Source organism: Podarcis melisellensis (assembly GCF_964234715.1).
Source record: "Podarcis melisellensis genome assembly, chromosome: 9".
Classification (NCBI taxonomy): Eukaryota; Metazoa; Chordata; class Lepidosauria; order Squamata; family Lacertidae; genus Podarcis; species Podarcis melisellensis.
The window spans coordinates 22,783,886-22,797,407 of NC_138541.1; the positions used below are offsets into that span (position 1 = coordinate 22,783,886).

Consider the following 13,522-nt stretch of genomic DNA (forward strand, 5'->3'; position numbering starts at 1 on the left):
CCAGGAACCAGCACATTTCTTTGCTTTTGATAAGTTGTGGGGTGGCTCAGTGTTATGTGCAAAGTGGACCTAAGTGTGGTATTTCAGAACACCAAATTGCCAACATTTGCAGACAAAACATTTATGTCCAATGCAGAAGATTTTCAAAAAAACACCCTTGTAAAATGAAAACGTAAGAGCTGTCATTCTCGACAAAGTTTCCCAGCTGTGTAGCTGAAGACATTTATTTCTGTTACATGTGAAAGGCAGTCTCAAATTTGTGAAATCAAAATATTTTTCAGGAAGCCTGCATAATTATATTCCCATTTATTTATGTGTGTATTTATCCCAGAATTTATAAGCCAACTTCCAGAGATTAAATCTCGAGAAGACCCACAAAGTATTACAAACATAAAATTCATTCACTGGATAATTACAAACCATAAAACCACAAATCTTTAAAATGCTAAAATGTCTAAAAATATTCTATTAGCAGCAATAAAACAGTTTCAGCAAAACAACTAAGGTTTGCACGATGGTTTATGGCTTGGGTTTGTCTGGAAGAGAAAAACCATGCGTCTGGATTTAGATGATCTGCTAAGCAAAACTGAATTTCACCTAGGTTTGCTACCGTCACAATAAACAATGGTTCATGACATCCAAATGAAGTCACTGCATTCGTATCTAGGAAAGGTGTTCCATTTTAGATAAAGGTAGATGTGCATCTTCCATTTACGTGGGGGAAGAGCGCCATATACACTAAACTGTGCAAAATATGAAAGTAAGAATTTACCTTGCATTTAAATGCAAAATGTTGCTTTTATAAGAGAGGTATTTCAAACAAAGTTCTTATTACATTGATGTTGACAAAGGATGCAGACTGACAGCAAAAACAAAATCTTCTAGCCTTACCTCTTGATCCATGAGGACGTTGTGAGGTGAAAGTGCACGGTGGACTATTCCATGCTTGTTCATGTACTGCAAGCCCTGCAGCACTTCATAGGCGATACATGAAATCCTAAAAGGGCTGCAGCGAAATAGTAAGAAAATAGCCTGTTTCAGTTATTTTGGCCTGAAGCAATATTTTCAGCTGATCTTAGCCACTCATAATTCTCCCCACATAATCAAAGGTTACTATCCAAATTAAGCAGACAGGATAGAGGTAGACGGGAAAGCATAATAAAAGCCTAGAGGCGAGTTCGCTGGGTTCACAGCTGGGTTCACAAGAGAATGGTGCTGTTTATAGGTTCAAACGAGTTTTGTATCCTTTAAGAAGATGTGTCATAGGAGGTCAACCATATGCAGGATTCTCACAGGCGTGGAAACTTCCTGCAGGCATCAGTATCAGAAGTGAAATTAGTTAGAGCTAAAGATTCACAAGGATTTTGTTTGGTCTGCATTTTTAAGTGAGTAGATCTGGTTCGTACTTCCCAGACTAATACACAGATCAGGACATATTCTTTAGTTCTTGCACTTCTCCATAGGTTGCGATACAACCCTCAGCTTAAAGAATATATCAATATGATCACAGAAATGTGTGTTTTTCAAATCAAATGCATACAAAATTTGCATAGTTTGTCATTTATCTATCTTTTGATAAATATTAGGTTAACTTGCTCTCCTGGTCTCGTTACCCAACTTAAAATTATCAGTTGGAGTGCCACTGGCAGTATAATACTATATGTTTCTTCTTAGAAGTAGAAGTTCAATGTAGCTTAAACTCAAATAATTGTATATGGGGCTGCAGCCTGAGTTATATTTAACAAAACACAGTTAAGTGTAGGTGTCGGGTCGTATGGTCCAGGGGTCTTAAATCCACTGGATTTTTTGTTCAATCTCCAGAGTGGAGAATCAGAAAAATGTGAATGTGAGAAGCTGTAATTCACCGAAACACTAGAGGGCCTCCTCTGATTATCTTTGCACTATAAAAGTCAGAGCACCCGAAAGCAGAAATTCAGGATTAAATGCTAAACCCTATACAGAGCCAACTCTATACTCCCACAGTTTAAATTGTAACAATTGCTTTAACTATTAAAGTAAAGCATGTAATAAACACATTACATGAGGATCTCCTTGTGCTATGGGGAAGGCAATATGACCATCTCTCTTAGGTTTGCAACAAAGTCCTCAGTGGACAGGTGAAAATGAATGCATGCTAAGACCTCTGCAAACTGAGGGATAGAAACCATCGTTTTTATACTCTTCCGCTCCCTGTGAATACTTAAGTTTAGAATTCTATCAGTAATTACTGTGAGGAAAATATGGGATGACATAAGCAGACAGGACGACTCTGAAGTTTCCTTTTTTAAAAATGTGTCTAACTGTTTTTGTTTGCACAAGACTCCAAAACATGAAACAACCCTAATTGAATGCAGAAATGTCTGCAGAGTCATACTACTTCTGGAACAAAATGCCCCATATACATCAATGGACGCTTTACTGGATGAGAGTACTTAAAAAATGTGGACTTTTTAATTATCCCCCTCAGAGTTCATAATTACGCCCGCTGGATGAACACACTAAAGAAAAAGACCCTCCTCTCCTTCCAGCCCCAAGACAATACTAATACAGACCGAACTTGTACGAAGAATCTAAGCTGGTGATGTTGGATGCAGCTGGTGGTCAGAAGAATATTTTTTTAAAAAATCCTCCTGCAAATTTACATAATGAAGCAGCAGGGATATAATTTGCTTTCATCTTCTTTAACAGGGACCCTCAGCTGTTTGGAAAATGCTTTTTAGTCTAAAATGCTAAATGAATGCCTAATGCTTCTGACCATTCGAAATTCATACCAAAGGATAGCCCACATTTTTTCTCTCAGCGCACGCAAATAGAAGCCCATTAAGAGTGACAGGGGCTACAAGGGAGGATGAACAAACCTCTCCCTTTCTCATTTCCCCATTCTTAAATTCAATTCCCCAGATTTCCACATCGTTTTGGGGTGTGTTTTTTTAAAGTCCTGATGAAAATCCGCCAATATTTTAATGTGGAGTTCTAATATATTATATGCACACAGTTTTGCCTAATATGCACATTATCTTGCAAAGCAATTTTCCCTAAAAGAGTGCCTTTTGGTATGTTATTCTCACAAACATATGCACCTTTATTAACAATTTACACTAGCATGTGCATTTTTTTGTACACATCACGAGGGCTGAGAACCGCATTGCAAAGTTGAGAGAAGCGGGAATTTCAAGGGATTGCTGCATTTTGGTTTGCATACAATTTCAGAGCCTGCAGATTAGGTAAATGTGACCTAAATCAAATTTCTGCCCCATTCCTAACCAAGAGACAAGAAAGTGACCTTACACTTACCTCATAAGAATCTAACCTTGGGATTGAGTGCTTTGTATTTTTCAGGTTCGGTGCAGACTGTTTAGAGGTAATGGATGATTAAGCAGTATGCTAATTCTGTTAGATAAATAAATAACAAATACTGCAGAGCAGATGCATACAAAAAGGGAGCGAAGGGGATAATGGCATGTGTGTGTGCGCGCGCAAAGTGGGTTCCACAATAGGGGAGAGGATAAGGCATGGAAATGAGAGTGATCTATGTACAAGGAAGAGTTAAGAAAAGTGCAGAGGAGGGTGGAAGGGAAAAGGGGAAATGTGAGTGCACAGGGGTTGTGAAAAAGGAAGGGGTAAGAGGCTTGGAATTAGTTTCAAAGATGAAAGGGTCCAAAGGAGAAGGTGATGGATACTGAACTGTGGCAAGTGAGCTCTCCATAAAAAATGGTGGGTCTTAAAAAAAACCCCCACAAAAAAACACCCTCTCCCTCCATGCAGTAAGTGTGCAGTAAACTTGTAATGGTCTGTTTTGCTTTGCCAGAATGTACAATTTTTTTCAAGTTCTGACCAGTTTCCAAAAAATGGGTGTGTGTGAGAGGGACAAGCGTACACAGCCAGAACTTCACATTCACTTTCCTCTCTTTCTCTTGAACCACTTGTTGGGTTTGGCTGTGGAAATGGCTGTAGAGACAAGCACAGCTTTCTCACTTTTCTCACTTGTGTGTTTATCTATTCTTCGGATTCCGTTTCCAGCTTTATGGCTAAACCAAGGCCAAACCCAACGTGCATCCAAACAGAAATTTAAGCTGGAGATTCACAAGGGTGAAACCTCGTTAAATCGGGAATAAACTGTGTAATGCAGAGCTGGCCAGCTATGTGTCCAGCCTCCAGCGCCTTGGAGGCTCCTGTTGGACCATGGCTTTCATTTCAATTCAATTTCAATTTATAGATGAATTAATTTTTCGATGATAAACAAGGTGGCAAATTAAAAAGATAGGTGTATTATTTTCTCAGTTTGATTCTGCCAAGTTTTTCAGGTGTGACTCTCCTTTATTGGTGGCATGGTAGTCTGTTCATTCACTGTTACTGAAACAGATCCATTTTTTAAAAAAAGAATTCTATTTGCTTGGGAAGTGTGGGAAAAGAGGTTTTTCAAAATATAACCAGCTACTGGAACTAGTGGAATACCACATAATGCAAATATCTTTGAGTCTGCAGGAGATGTTCATAAAAAATAAAGAAGTTGCATCTCTTACAGTGAAAGGAAGTCTGGTAAGGATGACCATTAGCGTATCCAGCACACCATAATCTCCTCTTCAGTTTGCAGACATTATTAGAACGGAACACTTTGCACAGTTCAGCAGAGATGCTCTACCTGACCTTAAGGCTTCAGCAGCTTCTGCCACTGATGAACACACTGATAATAAAACAGGAGTTGTTCTATTAAGTGCACATTCTTTAGGGTTAGCCTAGCTGTTATGTACCCCATCCTGATTTGATTACATACCACAAGCAAACACTGCAGAGTTTTCCTCAATATTTTTATTAGCCATCATAAATAGAATGCTTTATCAAGGAGACTGTGGTTAATATATATAATATGGAAGAAAACACTCCCAGACTGCAGAGTCTCACTTCATTTGCATGCAGCCGCAACTGACTACCAGACCTATTCACTTTCACAACTCACACTAAAGCCAGATTTTAAGGCATCACAATGAAGATTCGAAACGTGGGTGTCAATTTCAGAGCTAGGCAAATACCTTTTTTATTTTTTTCAGGCCTTTCGCATTCATTTTCATCTTGCCTGATGAGTTTTTAGAAAAGGTTTTTAAACCCTTCATATAGAATTTGATGCCTTTTGTATATATTCTCCTGTTTCCAATTTGTTGCTGGTAATCAAAAATTGGGAGAATCCTCTTGGGCTCAGGTCCTGCTTGCAGGCTTCCCACAAGAAACTGGTTAGCCACTAAGAGATCAGGATGCTGGGCTGAATGGGTCTTTGGTCAGATCCAGAAGAAATCTTTTTATGGTCTTTTTATGGCATTTGGAAACTGTGAAAGGAATTTGATGAGGATCATATAGTGTGGTACCTCAGGTTAAGAACTTAATTCGTTCTGGAGGTCTGTTCTCAACCTGAAACTGTTCTTAACCTGAGGTACCACTTTAGCTAACGGGGCCTCCCGCTGCTGCTGCTGCTGCATGATTTCTGTTTTTATCCTGAAGCAAAGTTCTGAACCTGGGGTACCGGTACTATTTCTGGGTTAGCAGAGACTGTAACCTTAAGTGTCTGTAAACTGAAGCATCTGAAACCCAAGGTACCACTGTATATGAGTCTGAGCACTGGTCCATCTAGCTCATTACTGCTTACACTGAGAAAATTGTGGGTTTTTTCTCCCAAGCCCTTGCCAAAGATGGAACCTGGGACTTTTGCAGCAAAAAGAACCAAGAGCCTTGCAACAGCAAATTTTATTATGACATAACCTTTGTTAGCCTTTCAAGATGCCACATGTTCCTTTGTTATTTAGTTTAAAACAAACAATTAATGGAAATGACAGGGGAGAAAGTGGGGTGAAAATTAAAAAACTAGGATAGATAAAATTAGGACTAAGCAAATTCACAGATGATAAATCCACCAACTGTTGTTATGATTCGTGGGTAAGGAATGAGACTTTTGTGTGGTTGGAATGTGGCATACTGTACAAAGGTAGCAGTTGCTTCCATTGCTCCAAAATACAACCCCATCCCTGCCTTCATGGCTGGGTGGCATTGGCGCACGAAGAAGCTGCCTTATATTTGGAGATAGAGCCATCTAGCTCGGTACTGTTGGCCACGACTTGCAGTTGTTATCCAGGGTTTTAGTTGGGGGTCCTTCATAATAAGTCTTAACTAGAGTTGTCAAGGATTGACCCCGAGGCCTACTTCTGAGTTACAGTAATTTTAAATTTCTATTTAAATGTAATTAATACATACAGGCCCATGAAAGGAAAACTGAGGTTCATGAAAAGATTTTGGTCCAATTTTTATACACAAGCTTAATGATCAAACATGCTAATTATTTGTTCCATTGCTTAACATTAAGTTTCTTGCTTCAATTCTCACACATGTGAAATTGTGCAAGATGTTTGGCTCACAACCCTTTGGATCCTGATCATGCTTTGTACAAAACCAACAACCACAGAAGTAATACAATCTTCCCATTGAAACCAACAATGATATTTATCAAGAACTGTTACCAAAAACCCACACCTTTTTCATGCAGGAGAGTAAAGACCTTTGGAGAATACAAATTGCCCTCTAGAGCCACTTTCAGATATTTAAAATATTTGGAAGCAAGTCTTTGGGTTTCTTTGTGCTTTTTCAGCTGCAATTCTTTTACAAAACCAAGTCATTCATATTATTAGCATTATCCTCTCGATGTATTTCCACCCCCTAAAGAGTTCCTGACAGGAAATTACTAATTAATTTCATCATTATTTTTCTTTCCTTAAAAATATAAATAATATTGCATAGTGACCTTGTATACTGTTTTCCAGCTTAAGTTTGTGCAAATCACAAAATCTGTCTTACAGCCTCCTCCTTGATAGCAAGGCCAAAAGGAATATATTGATTTAATAAAATGTAAAGCCATGAAAAAATGCTGACATAGCAGGCCACCAGGTTTATGCACTGGGTTTCAACACACCATTTCAACAGATGACAATAACTGAGTAGAAACTTATTAAAATACTTTAAGTCCTCCCCCCTCTTTTTAGCAAGTCAAATTCAATTTGATATGCATAGTAAAATGAAAAGGAGAAAAGGAACATCTAGTGTAGGACTTCCACAGGAAAAAACAAAACAAAAAGTGATTTCAAAGATGAGATAATGGATTTTCTCACTATTATAAAGCCCAGTTCAAAAGCCAGTTCCATAGGCAAAACTAACCTCCATCTTTCTCCTATCTCATCTTTCACAGTATCTCAATTATTCAGCTATTTAGAAATCCTTCCCTTCCCGTTGTCCCCTACTCCAAAGGCCCTATCAGTCAAAAGCACAGAAATATTGGTTGGGAGGTGGGGGAGAGAAAGACTTGCAGAGAATGACCATGAAAGTTCTATCAGTAATTGTCATGGTTGGCACTGCAAGACAGAATGTCGTCAGACAATCACAATCAGAAGTTTAGAGTTCTGGTCAAAGCACAGAAGCAGCACATTATCTGTTACCAAAAAGAGATGAAAGAAATATGGCAAAGGGGGAGCTTCCAGTTCCTTTCCCAGACGTATGCACAGAAATGCACATGGACACACATATATCAAACTCTCAGCAGCAGAGTTGCTCTGATCAGCTCCCAAGCAAGCGAATGCTGATGGAGGACGGAAAAAGTGATTTGTGCCCAAGGGAATGTTATGTGCACGTCTGTGTGTGAGCATGGAAGAAAGTAGGTGCATTCCTTATTGTAAGCCTTCTAAGCATCTATTTATCATATCAGGTGGATCTGACACCCTGCCAGAACAGTGAATTGAAGTTAAATCTGCCAAACAGTCGTTTTACAAACATGGCTTGCATTTGACACTCTGTAAATCTGGCACCAAATGCTTTCAGCAGACACTGGATTCAGTCAAGAGCTCCAACTGGAAGCTCAAGCATGGATCTGACCCCAGCAGCATCGCTTGACATGTGGTACCAACAGTGCCGAATGCAAGCCACAGTTGCAAAGGGGGGAAAAATCAAAGCACACTCTAAGGCATCTGATACGAAGTCAGGTGAGTGACCGGTGGCCTTACAGATCAAATAGATTCTTTGGCCCATCTCTACTGGAAATATGGTGGCAGAAACAGGACTTTCTAAAAGGGGAGCTCTCCTGCCTGGTGAGATCTAACAGGCTCCTCTTCCTTTCACTGGCTGTAAACTTAAAAAAAGAATAATTATTATTAAGGAAGGAATGCCAACCTGAGGCACTCAAACTGGTTCTCAAAGTATATATTTAGGAACATTCTTGGGCTCACTTAAACTGGCAAGGAATGTTGAACTTTAGAAGGGGGGTTGTGTATGTGAGGGAACAGATGATTTTCCAAACTCTAAACTGGGGGTCACTGATCCAGTGCCTTCCAGATGTTGTTGGACTCAAAATTCCTACCAATCCCAGCCAGCATGGCCCATGGTCAACGGAGTTATAGTTCAGCAACATCTGGAAGGCACCACTTTGCCTACCCCTCCTCTAAATGGTAGGCAAGTATTACTTCTGAACAAGGCCATTTATTTCAGAAACTTCCAAGACACAGGAAAAGTAGGGCAAGGCAGTAACACACCGAGTAAGCATTATTTAATAGATAGTCTGTTTGGGGACTAAAAGCTTTTGCAAACAAGCAAAGACGACATCTGTATTCAAGCAAAAGAAGTAGCTGATCAGGCATGCTACAGAAGTGTATGTGAAGATGTGAGCAAAATCATCTGGATCAATGTCTGCAAATGAACATGCTGCAAATTATCCTAATTCTTCTTCACTACGAAGAAATTAATGATGTCCTTTATGATAAGGGGCATAATGGCTGGACTCAGATACTCTGTGAAATCATGGTTTGTGATATGTAACTGTAGTTTAAATTCCACAGAGTAGCTTAAGCTTCCAAGTGTGCAGCAGGCCAGCTGGGGTCTAGATCTGCTTGCTTTTCCCCCCTTTTTGTTTCCTTTTTTAAAATTTGTCTTTATTGCTTTAAAATATCATCCTACATATATGTTACAAATAGTTACAGCAAAATTAAACACGAAAATATAAGAGAAAAAAGATAAAGAAAAAAATAAAAATAAAGGAGAGTTAACAATGAGAAATGAATATTGGTTGTAACATCCTGTCTTTTCTAATAAAGTCTTCTGAAACTTCCAATCATTCTCGTTGTACTTTTTCTATTGTCTTAATTTTATTGCACAGTTTGTTTTATAACTTTTCCCGTATATTTTTCTAGTATATTTATTCCATTTGTTTATTATATACAAGTATCATTCAGTTCTGCTAGGATAACGTCATTTTTACAATATAATCTTATATATTCTTTGAATAGTCTCTATTCTCTGCTTGCTTTTGTTTCCTGTCTGCTCAGCATTCAATATCAAGCTCGCTTCCATTTTCATGGCGCAACAGTCTTCCAAGAGGTTTGTCAAGGCTCTGAAGAATCACCATCACATATTCCAACAGCAAACTCATTCTCTGAGTGAGGATCCTTACTTATATAACCAAAATGGCACCATCCACAAACAGAGGGTAGTATAAACAGGTGTGCGGGAACCCCAATATTTGCAGAAATATCGAAAAAATACCCTCCCAAAATCAATGAGGACAGAAAAGATAGGGGACTCAGAATGCTGTTTTTTATTGGGGCAGGGAGAGATGGAAATGAGTATTCAGGAAGAATGAGCCTAACAACTCTCCCTACCTCTGATTCCCAAAAACTGGCATTCAGAGGCTTACTGCATGCTTTGTAAACCAGCTTAAAACTGTGGTTTCAGATCCTAGTCACAAAACCTGTTAGCTGGCTCAGGTTTGGGCATGAGAATTCTGGTTCAGCAAAACAAAATGTGATTTTACATGACCTCCAGGCTGGCTCAGAGCAAGTGGCAACGTTTATTGTTACATTAACACCTTCTGCTATAGATTGAATTACTTTGCATACCAGCTTCAGCTCCCATTTTATATTTACTAAAAATTCAAACTAATTAAGAAAAGCAGTATTGGATAGTGCATAAACAAAACATGACTAATGGATTTGTTTTGCTTCATGACTTCACACCAATAAATGCTATTTTGGAAATGAATTACTGGGAAAGGATTAAAATGGAAATAAACAAATACCTAACTATATATATGTTTTTATACTTGATTGTGACAAATAGTTGTGTGTTTTTTAAAAGAAGTTTCTTGATTACCTACTTCCATACTTTCCCATTATTTTAATATTTCCTTGCTCTTCAGCTTATTTGCTCAGACTGGTTGCACTTTTCTACATCCGTAGCAGCAACACTTAAATCATGTTTATATTGTAAGAATGAAAACATAATAATTAGTTCCAGATAGGTGTTGTAGAAAGGTATTTTAACCCAGAAAGACTGCATTTTGAGCTATGCCCCTTTCTCCTTAATCCTTCTTTTACTGAGAGACATACAGTATTCAGTATTTTCAAAAGAATTATCTTAGAAATAGCTACTCAACTGTGTCACCCCCAAAACTTGATTTTACTCAAAACGAGCTCACTTTCCACAGACTCCAATCTCCTAATCCAACCTAAACATATTCATCTCATTACCTAAAACACTTTCAAGATTTTTCTGGAGTCCAGCTCCCATCAGCACCAGTCAGCGTAACCAATGGTTAGGGTCGACCGTGGACCTGAAGACTCAACATCATTTAGAGGGCCAAAGGCCTCTTCAGTGTTCCAAATGAAAGCACCACACACATAACCCTTGAAGCTGTATCAATGGCTGCTTCTGAATTGGAATCATATGAGTGTTCAGTTGCTGGAAAACATTTGCCTTCCTCTTACCCATTTCCTCATCTTATTTTGTTTTTTTATAAGCTACATGTTTACCCTTTGGAGAACCTTTTTCATATAAAGCCTACCTCCCGTTTGATTTTAGAACACAATACAAACGGTAATGCATTTATAGCAGAGAAACGGTAATGCATTTATAGCAGAGGATGGAACAAAGACATCTAATACATGGAGTAGACAATAGTTTAATAAGAGCAAATAAAACCTACTCATCCGAGTCAGATCATGTTTTCCACCAAGCTAGTAAACAGCTGCAGACAGAGTCTGCTTCCGATCAAAGGGTCTATGTATAACATATTATACCTCTGTATCTCTCTGATGGTTCACTGGTAATTTTTCAAAACCATAACCTCTGAAACATATGACAACTATATTTTATTGAAGACATACTATGACCACTCTGCTCACGAATTCAGAACAATTCAAAATGCATAATGCAGGTGCCAAAAGCCATCTAAATACTCCATCTGTTGGCTTTTGTGATTGTAAAATTGCAAAAGGCTTCAAAAAGGAAGGTAGGGCATTTTAAAGGATAATGTGAAAATGGTATGTGTGCTTATTTTCAGTGTTCAGAAGAAAACATTTCTCAACTAACAGCTTTAAAAGGTAGCTTGTAGGACTCTGCACCTCTGACTAGAAAAACTGGAATTCAAAGGCAGGCAATTTACAAAGTTGTAAAACCACTAAGGCTACAATCTTTGACAAACTTACTAGAAAGCAAGCCTCATGGAGCCTAGTCAGACTTCTGAGTAAACAGAAACAGGGTTGTGTTGCATGACACTAGCTAGAACTTAATAAGGTTGTTGAATTTCAATTGAAAGCAATATTCTAATTAGAATGAAAAATCCAGTTTGATTATTTGCTTGTACTTTGAACAAATAAATGTTAAATGACAATCTTTTGCTATGCAGACAGACAGACATATATGGCAGTTACTCTTATGAACAGGATTGCTGTTCTACTGGCAGGCTACAAACATAGCACATTCCTTTCCAAGATTGTATACTGCAGTTTTATTGATATCGAGTTGCTGTTCCAATATTTAAATTCCAGAGTCAGATTTAGAGTCAATATCCAGACGGGAAAAATTTCTCAAGCCACAACATTTTGCAAAATGCAATTACAGCTGCAGTCATTATTATTATTTTTTTATTGCATTGCATTCATGAAATTTGTATACCACCTTTCATTCGAAGATCACAAGGAGCTTTGCAACAAAAAATACGAAATGAGAACACAAAATATATAACAAAAAAAATAATAGACTAAGAAACCAATAAGCTGCCTCCAATGAACACATTTAAGAGGCTATAGTACTATCAGGAATCCTATCAGCTCAGATGTGCCCTAAGTTCATTTGAGATGCAGACAGAAGAAAACCAAGCTGTCCATGATTTACTGTGAAATGCAATGCATGCTTACCCACCGTGTTCACTGGGGCTTACTCTCTTGTAAGCATGCATAGGCTTACAGCCTTGGTCTAATTCTTGAAGTTCTTTATTCTAAACCAAATGTTTCAGATCCTGACACCTACTGAGAATTGGTTATATCAGTTTCCCAGTGTTCGTGGGGCTGAGTGTTCTGCTAACATTTCACCTTCTACAACTATACCTATACTGTTGCCCAGGTTATTTCAACAAGGTTGCCGAGAACGTATGGTAGAGGTAATAATATACTCTCAAGAGGCTTTGAAGATCATTACGGTTAACAAAAGGTTTCCATTATCCAAAATGTATCCATCTGGGGATACACAGAGATCATAACAGAAAAGCGTGCTGCAATGTTTCTGTGGAATGTTTAGCTTCCTGACTGAGTTACAAGAGAAGCCAAATGTAGCGTAACTATTTCAGATATCTAACTTTGGAGTTAGAAATTCTGATAAGCTCTTCTAAAGTAGTGTCCTAGTGGAATATCACCACCTTATGGAAAAGGGGGAGAAAAAGGAGGACGGTTCTCGTGGACTCAAAAACAGAACTGTGCCGAAACACCTATGCAAACGTTACCTCATATGTAATCGGTATAATGATGCATGACTTCATAAGATTAACTGCAAATAACTATCAGACAGCTGTATAGCCTGCTGTTTTGCAATATGCATGGAAAGATGGACCGTCCACCCATGGTATATCTTCAGTTTCAGCAACAGCCTAATAGAAGATTTCCTGCTGACTTGACATCAGCTTGCGGTACAGGTGCAAAGGACTTATTTCCTGGCAAGTGTAAGAAGAATTAATCTATAAACCATAAGGACAGCTTCTCCCATTCCATAACAGTTTGTGAAATTAATTGCAATAGCATGCATATCAACTTTGGGTATAAAACCTGTTCTATCATGAGCTAATATAATCAAAACAAGTAGGGGAGGAGGACCCCAAATAGTTCCCTACAAAGCTAATTGACGGAGATGGATTGAATAGCATAACTGGGAATTGCTCTTTCTTAAATTATTTCTGGCTATTGAAAGGTCTTATGACAGAAACAAAAAGATGTCAATTTTAATTAACTGAAAAACAATGGGAAATGTTTCAGTTGGTCTCAGTGAAAGTATCCCTGAGGTGAAACAGCTTCTCTTTTGCATAGTATGAACTCGAAATTTTGCTGCATATGCTGCCTTGAGAAATACACACACAAAAAGCCTTGAGGGAGGCACATTTCTGATTTGGGCTTTAATTTTTTTTTTTAAAAAAAAAAATATTAAAGCACAGGTGGCGCTGTGGGTTAAAGCCTCA

General features: G+C 38.3%; 1 protein-coding gene across 2 annotated transcripts in view; it reads right to left on the minus strand.

Moving 5' to 3' along the window:
* The window catches only part of TBCK (TBC1 domain containing kinase), an 86,489-nt gene that overhangs the window by 58,284 nt on the left and 14,683 nt on the right, over positions 1–13,522 (minus strand). For both annotated transcript variants that reach the window (XM_081924905.1, XM_081924906.1), the window contains exon 4: positions 892–1,006. In XM_081924905.1, the coding sequence (XP_081781031.1) occupies positions 892–1,006 (115 nt within the window). The remainder of the gene's footprint in view (positions 1–891; positions 1,007–13,522) is intronic.